General features: G+C 33.4%; 1 protein-coding gene across 1 annotated transcript in view; it reads right to left on the reverse strand.

The window, feature by feature from the left end:
* The window catches only part of RYR3 (ryanodine receptor 3), a 149606-nt gene that overhangs the window by 110136 nt on the left and 22332 nt on the right, over nt 1-17138 (reverse strand). The window contains exons 12-23 of the mRNA XM_058807672.1: nt 16268-16441; nt 12365-12486; nt 10979-11147; nt 10161-10299; nt 8481-8576; nt 7614-7732; nt 5060-5193; nt 4221-4462; nt 2964-3156; nt 1108-1324; nt 783-887; nt 335-438 (exon numbers count right to left, since the gene is read on the reverse strand). Of these exons, the coding sequence (XP_058663655.1) occupies nt 335-438; nt 783-887; nt 1108-1324; nt 2964-3156; nt 4221-4462; nt 5060-5193; nt 7614-7732; nt 8481-8576; nt 10161-10299; nt 10979-11147; nt 12365-12486; nt 16268-16441 (1814 nt within the window). The remainder of the gene's footprint in view (nt 1-334; nt 439-782; nt 888-1107; nt 1325-2963; nt 3157-4220; nt 4463-5059; nt 5194-7613; nt 7733-8480; nt 8577-10160; nt 10300-10978; nt 11148-12364; nt 12487-16267; nt 16442-17138) is intronic.

Here is a 17138-nt window from a genome sequence, read left to right on the forward strand (position 1 = left end):
TATATTTAAAAACATGGAAGTAATCTAAAATAATGGTATTTAAAAACCCAAATATTTTCATTTATCAGGATAATAAATAAGCCCTTCAAAGATTAAAAAGGCACAAATCTATGGCTTGAGATTTCCACCACTTCATTAAAACCAACAAGATTTGGTCTCTATAGAGACAAAGTTTTTCTGCATCAGTCTGATTGGGTTCCTGGAACTTCTAGTAAAGCTAGCAGAATATCTTTGAAAGAGATATTTTAATGGTTTTTATATCTTACAACAGTATGATGCACTTGAATAAAAATAAAAATTTAAAACTTTATTTTCTTTTTTATTGAAAGCTCACTTGAGGGTTTCAGTTGACATTTGTAGATTATAATTCTTCTCTGTCTCAGGCAGTTTTGAGAATTCCACAAGACAAGGATGATGCCTTTTATTATCATCCCGTATCTGCAAAAGGATAGCAGAAAGGAGTACTTTCCTGATGGAATCAACAATCACAGTAAAAACTCAGTAAATTCTTTGCAGCAATGAAGTCAATGTATTTATCTTTGTTCAGTGACAGCTACTCATAACTATATAAATCTCCTTTTCCCATGATTTACTTGTAACGTACACTATAAATGCTCCTCCATAGTTAATGAAATAAGCAATTCTAGCTTACATGGTCACATTGTTGGTAATGTATAGACCACCACTGCATATCCTATTCAAATTCCAAGTCAAGGTTTGGGCTGGTAGGAGACTTAACCTAATACAGGTGACTATACCCAGGCAGGTCATTCAAAACATACCTTGCCATATGTCCAGCCCAGTTCTATTTTATTCATTCCCCATAGTTCATGGATATTTTCAGCTAGTTTGTCTCTGATCTTTTCAAGATGAAAAGGAAGAGCAATCTAAGGAAAGAGCATAACAATTCCAGAAATAAGAAGAGGTTCCAGTTACCCCACCTTGTATCCAAGATCACTTAGTTTACTTAGTGCAATTGAAGCATTGCTAAGAATTGAATTGCTAAGCAATTGAAGAATTGCTAAGAAAGAATGAAGATTTTATATTGTAAATTTAAGTTTTGAATAGACATAAGTTATAGATCCCATTACTGCAAACTTCACATACCTGACCGGTGTCTATTGGACAAGGGATAAAAGAAGCTTGTGAAAGAAATTGTGTTGTACCCAACAAATCCCTCACTCCTTCAAAATCTCTTTTATATTCTTTGACTGGTTCCAATTTCATCTTCTCTTTTGGAAGCAATGCTTCATAACAGGGAGCATAGCCAGCAGGAGGCAGAAATTTAAACTCTCCATGACGTCCGCCCAACAAGAAACGAACTCTGTGCAATTTTCAATGAAGCAATTAGACTCTTAAATAATCAGCATATACTATCATTATGAATAAATAGTGTAGAAGCCTACGCATTTGTTTTACTATCATTTACAAAAATGCATGTGTTCTTCAGGTTTTGGTAAATACCAAAGTGTTACCGAGCATTCATACTAGCAGATACTGTTCTTATTTAAAATCAAATGGCTGTAAGTTGTGATTTTTTAAATGGATTTAAGGCATTTGGAAACACAAATCTAATTTAAATTGGACTGTTACTCTAAAAATACTACTGGGACTATTGATACATAACTTGAAAGTTTTAAAGTTACGTCTCAGTGAACACATGCAGACAGTTCGGCATATGAGGAAAATAAAAAACCACTAAAACCTTAATACATTAAGAAAGCAAACAATATTATACTGAATCTTCCAACAGGGAATGAGTTCCAGAAGCACAACTAAGATTCTTTGTAAACCCCTAAAATTTTCTTTTTCTCCTCAGATATAGACTTGTCATATAAATTTAAGAATATACCAGGAGAAACAACAAAGACAAAAACTATCCAGCTGCATACTTTGATCCTCAAATGAGCAAACTCTAGAGGTAAACAAATGCTAAAAAAAAAGAAAAAAATCCTGTTATCTCTAGAAATTAACCCCTACTTTTTTTGAGATGGAATGACCAGAAGGCCATAGGAATAGTAGAACAGATCAACATATTTTGTTCACATTTTAAAAAAGATTAAAGACCCTAGAACACCCTCCTTAACTCATGAACTCAAGATTCCCATGTAAAAGTATTTTCTCTGGTAGCAATAGACACAGACGACAACATACATCTGCTGCTAACATCAGCTATAATGTTACTATCAACTACAAAGAAAAATGCTCTCACAAAATATAAAAGCAACATCAAATAAGAATGAAAAAAAAAAAGAAAATAATTACACCAATTTTGGCAAATTTCTTACAGTAAAAAGTAATTAATATTTTCAAAAGCTTTGTATTAATGCAGCTACATAGTAGGGTCACTCCAGGAGAATAAATGAAATTTATTTTCTAAATCTTTGCCAGCCCTCCTTTATTCTGTTTGATTCTTCAGGAGATTTTCTGAATTCACTGAACATAGACAGCTATATAAATTGTATACAGTAAGTTTGAATCTCAGTAATTTATCTATAGAAGAGGTAAGAAATGGGGAATATTAGTAAAGAGGTTCCAAAACTGCTTCTCATCAGTTCTGTTTCCTACTGTGAACACAGTATCAGTTTTCATGATGATTTAGGTTTTTTACTCCCTGCTGAGAAAGCCAGTGAGAACCTTAATTAGTGCAAAATATGGTGCTGCATTTCTAACATGTTTTTTTTCACTGATAATTGGAATGAAACAAAATTAATTTCCCCTAGGTCACCAAATACCCATAAAATAATACTGTCCAGACATTGTGACTTGATGAAATAGTTTACATGCTCACGTGACACTTTTAAGTGAAATCATCACTGAACAAATCATTACTTCCCTGCCTTCCTTCCGCTACTATTTGGGCAGACCTGAAGCAGCAAAACAGAATAAATCATACTAGAATTTGGACAATATTTTGTGTGATAAGACAGCAATGAAAAGAATTAAAATTAAGTTGTACTTACTTTACACCTGCTGACAAGCTTACGACAGGGAAGAAAAACCCTTCTGTACTGAAGTTCTCAAACATTCCCTGTACAGGCTGCCCATTAATGCGGAATGAAATGCTGGGTACACCTAAATCCAAGCAGCAGCTAACCACATCATCAGATGCCAATAAATGCTGATTGACAGATGCTACAGCTCTGGGTACCCGGCCTAGGATAAAAGCATTTAGGAATCAGAATATTAAGCAGGTTTAATTTAAAAAAATTATTTATTCAGCCATTTCTACTGGAGTATGTTACAGATGCCTCCTAGTCTTCTCTGAAAAAAGATAATTTCTGACACTGGATAATTGTTCAATAGTGTTGGAATAAAATATTGAATTATTTGGGTCTGCACACACATATTTTATATACAAAACCCAATGCTAGAACTATTTTAATAAAATTGACAAAGGAAACACTCTCAGATTATGAATTATTAGAATTAATGTAATAAAATTTACTTCAGTGTATACAGTCTAATTAAAACACCTTTCATTTGTATGGCCCCATTCTATTACTTTCAGAGCAATTAAGAATACCTAGATGTATATGGCATTTAAAGGCACGGAGAAATATGGGGAAACTAAGGATTTTGTCTTGATGCCTTGAAAATTGCACATGGAAACACAGGTCACATATTGAGCAAGCTAAAAAATAACCATCATTTACTATGCATGCAAGAGAAATCTGGATGAAAAAATAATGTGATCGTTCATAATTAAAGACTACACAAAATTACTAAAATAATTAAGTTGATTAAAAATTATTATTTTTATTGATAAAATTGATAATGAAATTATTAATCAAAACTTTAATTCAATTTTTCAGATCTCTCAACAGGTTAAAAATAACCCATTTTCCTTCAACTGCAGATTCAAAGTAAAATAATAATGCAAATGTCAATTTGTATAGACTTAATTTATCTGAGATCAATACATCCATTTATTTTGGACAGATAGAATTAATTCAGCATTGATCTAGATCTGGAAAATGCCATTCTGCGGTCAAAATCATGAAAACTGGGCAATCTGCTAAAAAGCCTAACTGGTACAATTCAATATTGGCTAACATCTCAGACAAGTAGTCTGCTCTGAACTTCTAAATACATTCTTGATAACCTGGAGTTCTGAATGTAGCTCACTATGAAATAGCAAGTTATATATACAAAAAATGGAAGGTAAACATAGATAAATGTTAACTGTAAGAATAAGTGGTAGCTCACAAGGCACTCACCAGACCACAGATGAAGGCCGTCAAACCCAAAAGAGTAGAGGTCATCACCAACACCATTGCCTCCCCATCCTTCTCCACCTCCAGGATAGGGGGCATAACCTGAGGTAGAGGCCCATCCAACCCGCAAGTGGGTGGGTTCAGCCGTCAAGAATGGATCAACCTGATCAATTATTAACTCAAAGTACCACTTCTTGTATTGTGCAGAGCCCTCAGCAACACCCAAAAATATGTTTGGTCTTATGCTAAGAAAGAAAATGCAAGCCAGTTAGTGTAAACATAAAGTGTGACAATTATGTTGCTGTATAATTGTCCAATTCTCTTTACAAGTATGATATAAGTATAGGTACCCACACTTTGCTTGTAATATTTTTTAAGTGAACCACTTTGCATAAATTAATAAAGCTGCTGTAGAACCATCTTCTAAGGTAGAGGTTCCATGCTTTGAAAAAACTTACAGTCAAAAGAGAAATGACAAAATCATTTACTAAAATCAAAACCAGGTCTTTGGTTGCCAGGAACTCAAGTCCCTCTTAAAACACAGAAGAACTTCAGAGTATATTTGCATACTCTGTTCCCTGTTTTGAGTCAGCAACAAGCAGCTTTCATGTTTCTATTTGATCCCAGGTTCCATACAAATGCCCTATTGTCAGTAAAAATGTATTTTTTCAGAACTTAATACATAATACATTATCACCTCCCACAGTGTGTTTCTCAATATTGAAAGTTTGAGGATATTTCTTAGGTTATTTTTTTTATTCAATTACTTACTGAAGATATGGAAATTCAATTTTTCCTAATATAACAGCAATAACTTTCTCTAATACAACATATCACTATACCTTGTCACATCATTAATCAAACGTGTTTGCAAAAGTAAGTCTCTTCTGGGCAGTAAATTGTCACAGATCAAGTTCTGATTGGCACGGACTGCAACTCCATTGCAGACGCAGAGAGAGCAAAGCACATCGAGAACCTTAAAGGAAAAATCAGAAATAGTAAGACAAAGGTAGCTAGGAGCATACACTATTATTCAGTTGTCAGCTAAATTTACATTCAGGATAGCCCTAAGGGGAGGGATATAATACACATTATTGTTTTCTATATACTTCTCACATATTTGAACCAAGTGTAGTCTGTACTACTGATAGAGGATATCATTTGTGGAACATAACATCAGAGCACAGGGTTTGAGGATGCATCAGAAATCTTCCTTTAAGAGGCTTTATTCTCATTTTGATCAGACAAAACAGTTAAAACAGCCTTATGCTAATTCTTAAAGACTTTTTAATTAAATCTCAATGAAAATTTGAACATAAAATTAAATCCCTTGATAAATTTTCTGCAGCCCAAAAAAATTCCTGTGCCAAGTGGATAATTCTCAATGACAATGAGACTGATTGTTTTTTAGTCTCTTCTGGAAACAATGTTTCAATTTGAGAAATATTCAATTTTTTATAAAATTAAAGATGCTTTAAAAGCTCACTATAAAGCAAAACAGAATTTCAAAAAGATGTTATTCTAAAACTTCAGATGTCTTTTTATTTCTTTTTTTTTTTTCTTGAGTGTGAAAATTGAAAGAGATTGATATCATTCTTACAGAGTACTGGAGCAGGAGGTTTTGGAAGAGAAAACACAGTAACATAATGTTGCTTAATACTGAGAAAAGCTGCACACTTTCACAAACAAACAGAGAAACTTCCATGTGTACTTGACCTCTGACAAACAGTCTTTGAGCAAGGAGGCCAAGTGGTCTAGATTGCTACACACCACCTCCACAACAAAAGACACATCTTCACACCATTGATTGTGTTATTTCTATTGTACAACTCCAGAATCAGCAGAATATGAACCTCATCTTAGCTACTCCTGTTGTCTGACTAGTGAACTGAACACAAACCCATCACTGACAGCTTACACTGCTTAAGCTAATATATTTGCTTAAACACTTTTCTATGTCCCAGCATTTTCCTTTCTACCCCTTCTGCTATTGGGCAGAAATCATCTAGCAGAAGCATAACCATTTAAAGAACCACATAAGCTCTGAGCAGTACTCAGCTGTAAAGCATCTCAGTAGCATTAATGATTACCAGCAGCTCAGACTTTACATGTGAACTGCTTAAATAACCTCTGTGAATATGCTGACTCTATTTCTGACAGAAGGCTTTTAATTTAAAAAGGCCTTCAACTCAGTAATTTCCAGGACTATTTTACTCATTATTTTCCTTATTTCCTAAATCTCAACAGAATCTCTAATCTAGCAGGAGAACAAGATATAGTGTTTGTGGAATAACAGATGAATTTATTTCTTCCCACCCACTCTTTAGTACTTGCTGAGGTATAGCCAAAGACACTACAAACAGAAATTAACAAATCCATTACCCAGTATAATTCTTCTCCTGTACACATTTTCTGTTTCTGCTCCAAGTTCTCACTATAAGATCTACATTGAGATGTTTCAGACAAAAGTTTCTTTCTAGGTGACTGGCATAACACAGTAATCTTGTTAAAAGATAAAAATATTAATCTGAACTTCCTGCTGTAACTTCAACTTTTTTTTCTTATGCCTATTATATCAGTTCATACTCCTTAACCCTGCTTAAAAATTCTTTTCTCCTTTACTGTGTCTGTAGCTGGTTAGGTTCTCTGTATTAGTGATTTACAAGAGAAAGATATTTCAGCTCACAAAAACTTCCTCTGTTCTTCCTCGAGGTTATCAGTCTTTCAAATAAAATTTTAATTGAGGAAGGAAACTCACATCAGAAAATCACACAAAAACCTATATCTTCGTCTGTGTTGTGATGCCATCCTGGTCGCAGCCAGAAACTCTGTTCACCTTCTTCTATCATAATAAATTGCATATGGGTGTCTAAATTAATTTCATCCAGTATATCTTCTGGAAACTCAGGGTTTTTTTCTTTCTTCAGAACACCTGTGTTTTCAGATATTTGGATTATTTTTCTGATTTCTCATTTTATTTCTTTTCTTTTCTGCTGCTATTATTATTACTCAAGTTAGGAATGATTTTGCAGGATATAGTTCTCTGTATCTGTGGATACAATGGTAGTTCACCAATTCTCCAGAGCCCTGAATTACAAAGCGAGCTATTCTGCCCACTTTCTTACAGCTACCAGAATACTTCATTTTCTCATCAAATCCTGACTGGTTACCAATATTTCTTAACTGCTTACTTCTCATACAAATTTTTGGTATTTGAAAATTGTTGAACAGCATTTATATATTAAACATTCTTTTAACCTCAACAAAGAAATTTTGCAAGCATACTTTTAAGTTATTTTATTCCTTTAAAGGTTTTAGAATAAAATATTTCTCATCCTTTTTCCCCCACAAAATATTGTAAGATTAACAGTACATTCTTAGTTTTTCCAAGCATACCTTGTAATTGCGCCCATGTTTATCCAACAGTGAAATAATGGATTTGATGTGTTCCTCAGATATTAGATTTAAAGCTTCTGGGCTTTCAATCAAGATGCAGTGCAAGACTTCCAAAATACCTACATGAAGGCCACAGAAACATTGTCATTAAATCACTCTCACCACTGAACACAACATAAAAGCTCAGTAAAGTATTATCTTACAAGATGGTATGGTTTCTCTGGCCTAAAAAGAGAACTAAAAAACTTCTAAGGAGTAATGATATTAACATGGTACATTAGGTATAAATGCATAATTAAAATGCTAATTTCTCTTTTCTTTTGAATATAGCCACAACTTCAAAATCACTTGAGAAATTTGCTAGATTAGCTCCTTCTTTTGAATGGAAGACGTAAAGGGAATACTGTATAATATATTAATATTTTGTTGAATACTCCACTGTAAAAAAAAAAACCTATAAGTTACATCTATATGTGGTTTATATGCATGCCACAAATACATGTAATTTCACAGTACACCATTCTTGATACTGTTTGACCCAACCCCTTAATTCATCAGGGTCACGTTCAGCACTGACTGGATGTAGTATTGCACATAACAAACGTATTGAAGCAAAACAATGTCATATGAGCGTCTCTTTTAATATATTACTTTACCCAATTAAAATAACCAAACAAACAAAAACCAAAACAAAACAACCAACAAAAAATAAGGAAAAAAGCAAACAAAAAAAAATTCACCAAAAAACCAAACACCAAGAGTGTGTTTGTTTTCTAATATGTGTTGGCTTCAAGGAAAACTGGTATGTAAATAATGCAAAACAGGCATTGACTGACAGTTAATTTACATTGTAAAGGTGAGTCTCACCTGAAGAAGATTCTAATCTGTCCAATTTACTGATTAGCCAATCAAGGTTACAGGAAAATTGAGCACAGTTGTTTCTGTTGCCACGAATGAGAGCAGCTGGAAAAAACCACAAGGTATCATTTTATAACAGCAGATTTCCATTTTAAATCAACAAAGTTTATTATATGTATTTTAACACAATTTTTAGAGTAACTCAATAAAACAATGAACAGACAAGTCCATTTATGTTACCATAATAAAGAATTGGAATTTCCACTACTTTGAATATCAGCAACCGACATAATTTCTAAGGAGCACATAGTTTTTGAAATTGAAGAGGGTCTCTTGGATAAACAAGTATCTCAGCAAAAAAAATGTTTTGTTTATGTTTTATTTTGTTGCTAAATATAAATAGAAGTTAGCCAACGCCCTTGCTTGATATCAAGCACGGTCATGATCATGGGGCTGAAACTTTTCTGTTTCTTCCTACCAAGTGTGGGAAGATCATAGGCAGAAGTTTGAGTTCAAGTGCAGATTAGGCATATTGGTGTTTAGTTTTCCTTTCTGATAACAAGGTTGTAGAATGCACAGCTTTTAGTCTTTCAGCAGTGCAGACTGCACTTTGAAAGTTCATCAACATTCAAGTCTCTCAAGAAATATTGTTAATTTTCTTCCTTCTAGAAGTCATAGATCATAGGGGGGAAAAGAGTAACAAAAAATACATAATTTGTATTCAATTGTCAATGATTTTTATTATGAAGCACAAAAAATATTATGTCAGAACCACTGTGGTTAAAATGTACTGGCAGATGAAAATCAAGATAAAATCTGAAAAAAAGTCCACATAGTACTAGAGAGAGCTTCTTCTCATCCTATTTTTCTTTAAACTCGTAAGACTGTAGTAAAATGCAGCCAGTGGTAACTTTTTAGTTTCTAAGGCAATGAGATTTCATTAGAAGCACCTGCATGTCTGCTCTATCACAGAAATTCTAGGTTGGAAGAGACCTTTAAGATCATCGAGTCCAACCCATGTTCTAACACCTCAACTAGATCATGGCACCAAGTGCCACATCCATGTGAATAACCTCATGCTTCAAAACACTTCCCTTGGTTTCTTTTATTCTTGCGCTGACTCTCAACTTCCTTATTTCACTATGGATCAGGACTACCTTTCTTTGTGATGAAACTAGAATGTATTTAATCTCCATCAGAAGACAAGGCTCTCCTAAATGAGGAATAATGTAAACTAGGTATCAAATAAGACATTTAAATACACATATACATACTTGTTCTGTTATATAATTATGGTCATTCTACATCACAGAAGTAGTTTGTTCTTGAATAGCAGTGCTCTAGAAAATCTGACCTTGATACTGAAAAAACTGTTTTACACTTTTTCTAATTTTTAAAATGATAATTCACATCTGTTTGCATAACACCGGTACATTTAAATTAAAAAAAAAAAAAAAGGTTTTGACATGCTTCACAAAACTTTTTCCTGGCTGAGATCTAATTTTCTGATGTATCATTGCTCAAGAAACTCTATTTAGCAGTAACTATATGTAAGAAATTCTGTAATTTACAGAATAAACTGAATAATACTCGGTGGTGAGGCACCAGGTAGGATTTCATGCTACTGGGGTACTCTGGGTTTTTTTTTACTTTAGAAGAACTTACTTTTTTTACTTTTGAAGAACTTACCTAACAATTTGTAAAGGAGATTCAAAATTTCTTTCCATGACGTACCACCATGTTCTTCTCTTGCAATTCCTGCAAAATGAGCTGCGCTGTTGTAGTCATTTAGGCGATCAATGCAATTTAGAACAAGTGCCAGCATTCCCTAAACACATATGAGAGAGGAAAGTGAACTGCATATGAAAAAGCATTGGCTATTGTTTCATTGAAGACTTTTTCCTGTATAAATTGGAAGGCTGCGTTATCTTAAATTAAGAAAACCCCAAACAACAAACCAATTGCACTTAAAAGATTTGAATATGTATTTTTCTGTATAAAAAGAATTAATTTTAGAGGATGATTCCATATGGTTCCTCACACAAATAAGCATTATGAAAAATAAGGAATAAAAACCTGAAAATAAAAGCTTTTTCAATTTTTAAGGACATTCTTTTTTGCATAAAATCTCCCTTACATAAGGAAAAAAGGCTTTAAATTTAGATAAAAAGGCATTTTCATTGATGAAAAAAGGTGGAAGTTTTGCTATCTAATAAAATATCTGTAAACCAAAGACTTTTAAATACCACAAGGGATTTGTAACTTCACTTTGATTGCATACTCAAACGGTATTGAAAACCTGGAAGCAATTCAAATGTGTCTAAACACATCATAAAATATGTTTAGTAATTCTACAAAAATGAAGCTATTCCATTTGCAGAGAGGAGCAATTCAACAATTATATAATACATAACTTTGATAATATGATAATATGCATTCATCTAAATTTCTCTCAAAGTCTGTGAGACAATCCACTTGAAATAATGCAAAAATCCCTTTCTCTGTACCTCTTCTTTGAATAGATTTTGTCTGTTTTTGAGTGAGCGAAGTTTGTTTTGCTTGTCTTCGTGTTGCAGGTCTTCTTCGGGAAGCTGGAAGTAAGTGATCAGGTCTTGCAGAGTCTGAGCCATCTCCTCAACAGGCAGGGCGCTGGGTGACAGTGCTCTGTTGTTTCCACTATGGAAAACAACAAGACTGGCAACATTAATCAATTTCCCTCTGTAATTTACAGTATTATGCGGCAGCCTATTCTCTTTTGGTAGCTAAATCAAGTCTTGCTACATGTATGACATGTGAATATAAGCAACGGATGATCCGAACTGAACATCATTCAAATATCTATTATTTGGCTGTCCAGCACTCAGAGCTTCCTGAGTGGAATCATATTTTTCTTTCTGTGCTGATATAAAAAGAGAGAGTGGGGTTTTTTTAAAAGAAAAAAAAAAAGTAGAAGCAATGTAATTCAGCAAAAAGAAGAAAAATAGGTTGAAGTTCTTTTTCTACAGTAATTGATTTTGTTTAGATACTTTAAATCCCACTAAAGGTGTGATGGCACAATAACAGGAGTAGTTATTGAAGCTATACACTCACAGCCTTCTGGGAAAAGAGCACAAAGAAGCAGGTAATCCTAACCACAAATTAGATCTTCTGTATCTATTTTATACAGTAAATAAAAAGGGTGGGATTTAAAAATAAAAAGCATTTCAAGAAATCTCTGTTGTCAGTAAAATAATGTCTTTTTCTGTTTAAGTATTTTCTCAACATTATGCAATAATCCAGTTTTCCACAGCCTGACTACTATAAATAGCATCATCTAGCAGGCACTGACTGCTGGCAAAGGTGGCTTTGTTTTATATCCTCAGCCCAAGAAATAAGGAGTGGTGCAGGTTCTTGAGATACTGAAGTTTTAAACGCAGGCTGATATGATGAGCAAATAATTAATTAAAAACACCTTTTTCTTTATTTTTTATCAAATATTTCATCAAGTATTACAAGGGTGAACACTTCATCACCATAATTAGAACTTCTGCCAAGCACTACAAAAGAATAGTTTCTTCAGTACAAAATACATTCTTATAGATTTAATTACACAAAGTTCTAGGTATCATTGAATACTCACTAACAGAGTAAGACTAAGATCAGTTAGCATGTTTTTTCAACCTGGATTACTATCCAGCTTGCTTCTGGCTTCAAGGTATTAGATTTCATGTAAATAATCTTACATAAACTGTTCTATCTATTTAATGGCATTACTTATCAAAATTTCAAATTTCAATCACTAAAAATATATTTCTAAGAGCTTCTAAATTCAAACACTTGAAAGCAGGACATAAGGATTCTCTTAGAGAAATTCTTATCATTTCAGAATACTTTAAAACCAGGGTAACAATTACCTTATGAAGTGGCTGAATAAGCTTGTAGTATTGCGAATGATTCGAGCAGCCTGGGATTCCTCACGCTGGCATCTTTGTAATGTGAGACCATCGTCCATGTGACCTTCTTGATGTAATATAACCTATTGGGAGTCAGGAATTATCACAACAATTACTTTAAAACACTTGTTGCTTTTAAATTTTTTAAGTTTATTTCAAGACTGCACTGAAAAAGGTAATTTGCATATATACAGATATGTTAACCACTTTATCTAGACGCCCATTAAATAGCTACAAGTTTATCAGTCTCGCATAAGTTATTCAGAGAAGACAATGTAATGTATTTTTGTTCTTCCACAATCCATTTTAAAAGATACTCTTAAAAAACATTTTCAAGATGTTACAAAAGATGTCATTTTTTTCTATATTCTAGCTCTTAGGGAAAGAGGAACTTCACTTTCTTAAGCATCATTTATAAAAGGATTTGTGCTTTAAGACTATTGACAAGAAAAATCAAGCTGGAGTGACAAACAAATACAACAATGCTGCTAAAGGAGCAATACTGTTTATGAACAACTTCTGATTCATTTAACTATTTCTACACAATATGTTGTATTCTTATCTGAACCAGATAAGAGCATCATGTGAACTTCAAGCAATAACAGAGATCTTTTGCTGGGATTTTAATCTTTCACTTTGAAAAAACACACTAAGTCACAGAAATCTAGCATCACTTTTAGGTGTCAGAAAAAAAAGTCTTGGTCATTTTGAGTCATTAAAATCCTACATCAGTTTTGTTTGAAGTAAATGTGAGTTATCCTGCTTCTTTGCTGAAAAGGCAATCTACTGAATTCTCCACCAAAAAAATGTATCATTTCAGTTTTGAGTTAATAAAAATTTGCAACCCACGTTCCCAGTTAGCACAGTAATTCTGAGGGTGTGAATAGTTAACAAAGAAACAAGTAATGTTATACAGGTGGTTGCTGCCACAAATGGGAAAGTTATTTACCAACAGCTTTTGTGCATACTAGCATATAGGTGTATCAAAGCACTGGAAAGTGATGTTTTTCTATGTTTGACAGAATCTACACTACACATGTGCTCTGTTCCTTCAAACATGCTGAGTTTATCTGGACAGCAGAATCCAAGGAAATATGGATGGAGAAGATTGGGAAGATATTTTTGAATTATTACATTAATAATATTTTTTTAAAGGAGAGTAGTTTAAAATTTGGACATATTTCATCTTTATTCAGATACTTCTTTACATAGAATCACCCTGTGGGTGACTTTGCTAGCTTAAATATTACTGTTTCCATGGAGAAGGTCCTGAGGTCGTGAAACTGAAAAGTAAGTGAAGTTCTACTCTTCCCATCACAAAACTAGTAAGAAAAACATTTGACAATTAAAGAATGTGTCCTCAGGCCATTGTATGTAGCTCCAGATTTTGGAGCTACAGGAATGAAAACATTTGACAAATAGGGTATTAAAGTTGTCATGTCTTGCAAAATAATTGCACCTTTATTATTGAAGAGCAGATATGCACTCTTCTTCCTAAGCATGCAGTGTGGATGAGGGAAAAGGCTTTTAGAAGCACATAATTTTCCTATTTTTCTGACAAACAAAAGCAAAAAAACCAAAAAACCCAAAACCTAACCAGAGAATGAACAAACAGCCCAAACCTCAACTAAATCATCCAGAAACATCACAATGACAGGAAAGTGCTATTTAGAATTCCAGTAAGTACATCACAGGGAGAAGCATCCAGCACTGGCTACATCAATTCCTCAGATGAAACACTTCTCTGCGTGTAGGAAGGGGCATTTGGCACTGCCTAGCTTGTAGAAGTACAGCAAGGCACAGACCAACACTGTGAGCAATGGGCTCCAGAGTGTGGATCCAAATCACGTAGCATGTGTTTTTCTGTTCCCTGAGCTCTAGCATTTTGGAGCTCTACAGGAGTTCACTGCTTGCACAAAAGCAAACTAAAAAGACAGACATCCATCACTCACTGGATGGTGAGGGATGTTGACTACAATACTGATGTAATCACAATTACCTGGCAAAATCTTGAATCCTTGGTTACCACAATCTCAGAGAGAGAGACAAAAAATATAAATTCTGGCAGAAATCATGAAAAAAAAAACCCTCACAAATGATACCAGAATTTCTTACATATTTTTAGTATAATAATTAGATACATGAAATTACACCAAAGCCAAACAACAGAAATTTTTACTTTACAGAAATTTTTAATATTTTATAACAGAACTAATCTTACAGTTGTTCTCTGTACGGCTTTACAGAAGCTGATGATGACAACAGCTAGATTATGTCAGAAAAGCATCCTTTGCCTCTTGCAAAAACAGGGTACTTCTCAATCTTCCTAGGGATAATGAGTCATGTTGTAAAAAGTGCAGGCCAGCTTCAGAAAGAATTACAGTAAGTGAAAGTGAAAATCGCCTGACACAATGGCAGAGGATGAATACCAAGCAATTACTTCAGTTCTAATGTACAAAAATTAATTTTATATGAAATTTAAAGTGACGTATATATCAAATTTCTTACAAGATTATTGCCTAGTGACATATATTGCAGGGTATGAAAAACTGTTTCTTGCCTTCACAGGAATATCAACTGCATGAAGCTAGAAGGTTTGGATTGTCTTCTGTTTGAAGGCACTTAACGAGACAGCATTTCCCAGCTGAGAGGGCAACAAAAGATTTGAAGTCTTTGAACATGAAGGAAACCATTTCAAAGGAGAATAAAAGTGACAGGCAATTATGGAGGTTCTTTTAGGCCCTTGCTGCTGAGCAGAAAACTGGAGAAAAAAATACTGAATGCCACAGGAAGCTATTGTAAAATTCTTCATTGAGTACAGAGGAAGAATCTACACATTGCCTTTTCAAGAAGAAAAATTGGACCTTCTGAGGAAACAGAATGACATAGCCAGTTGTGGCATGGGAAAGGAAGAGGCTATCATTGAGTAGTTTAATTTTTTATCAAGAAAATTCTATATGAGTGGCATTTAAAGAATTTCTCTGATCAGCCAGATTCTTGAGAAGTGAAGGGGTTGGGCACTTCCTGCCCATTGATGATGACCACGTGTGCTGCCTATGAATAAACGTGATGTTCCTGGGGAGTGTGAGCAGCACCTCATTGTTCTGTACTGCTGTGCTTGTGTATGGGTACTGTCCTATGAATGTACATGTGTGCAAGTAAGTAAAGAAGAATTCCAGCTTCTTTTCAGAAATGACTTTTTTTATTTTTTTCTTTTTCATGTTCTAATGCTGGGTTTAAGTTGTGAAAATCTACAAATAGAGAATAATGGTAATGATGAAGCTATGTGAAGCTAGTACTAAACCCCATAACACTGGATGATACATGAACATAATATTTGAAAATATAACAGGTCATATGCCACTACTTAAGAATATAATTGTACCCTAAAATCAAAAGACTGAGAGAAAGATCTTCTTGATGTCACATCACAATTACATCTAACATTTTGGGAGGAAATTTTTCTCTAGTATCCCTTAAGAAACTTAATTTTCTAAGGCCCTTTCTTAAGTGAAAAATTTAATTGCCATTTCACATAATACATCTATTCTAAAATATCTGAAATATCAGTGAATGTTAGATTACTTATTAGTTTACACCAGTTGCAACAGTTAAATTTAGATTTTAAATAATTATCAAAACCAGGATTTTCTGTCTTTTATGGGTGTAAAAAATAAAAATTGAGCACAAACTAATAATTTCTTCTGAGAAAAAAAGTAGTTAAATACATTTCTTAATGACAAAGTTTTTCTTCAATTACATGGTTACATTACTATCCAGCACTGTTTTCACTTTCATTTTCAGTATTAAAAGAAAAAGCCACAAATTGATTTCACAAGTAATTAAAAACCCCCCAAACATTACCTTTCTTTTCAAGGGACCTAAACGTGCTGATTTAGCATCCTGTGCTTTGTAAGTCAGCCATAAGGCAGTGGCCACATGTTGGACAAAACAGATTGAATCTCCATACTTTATTTCTGGGACTCCCATTCCATCAATGTCACGTTTGAGACTAGATTCCTGCTTTTCTTTCAGCTCCTAAGGAGATAAAATAAAGTTGGTATTTAATCTCTGTATTGGAATAGGAAAAAGCATTGAATTCTGCACTGATATGTATTACAATACTGAACAATATTTATGCTATTTATGTTAAGATGCAGCTAAATTTCAATTCACATAACATCAACTTCTATCCAATTAATCTTTCAGACTGTGATTAAAAATAATATAAAATCTGAAGCATCATTTTCACTGAAGCAAAAAATTCAAGTCAAATCCATTATAGTGGATTAATACAAAAAAATCTTTAAATTATTCTCTTATTATATTCAATAACCTTTTAACAGTCTGTAGAATTATATATAGTCAAAAATTTTTCATTTTAGCTTAGACATGAAAAAGAAAAATAAACCTGTTTTGCAATGTAGCTAAAATATTTTTATGCTGAATTTTTTTTGTTTTTTATTTGTATATACAGGTACACGCTTTGCTTAGACTAATGCCTCTACATTGAAAAACTAAAAGAAAAGAAAATATTAATTATTTTGAAAAGACAATTTGGCTTTTATATTTACTTTACTTTTGCACATCTCCATTTTTTACATTTATTTATATAAATAAATAATCAAATAAATAAATAAATAATGTTTTTGTTTTTCCACTTTGTAAGAAGATTTGGATTCTTTCAAACCTCTTTTAAAGACATTGCTCAATGCTTGGCTGGAACACCCATTTT

Source organism: Ammospiza caudacuta, chromosome 6 (assembly GCF_027887145.1).
Source record: "Ammospiza caudacuta isolate bAmmCau1 chromosome 6, bAmmCau1.pri, whole genome shotgun sequence".
NCBI lineage: Eukaryota > Metazoa > Chordata > Aves > Passeriformes > Passerellidae > Ammospiza > Ammospiza caudacuta.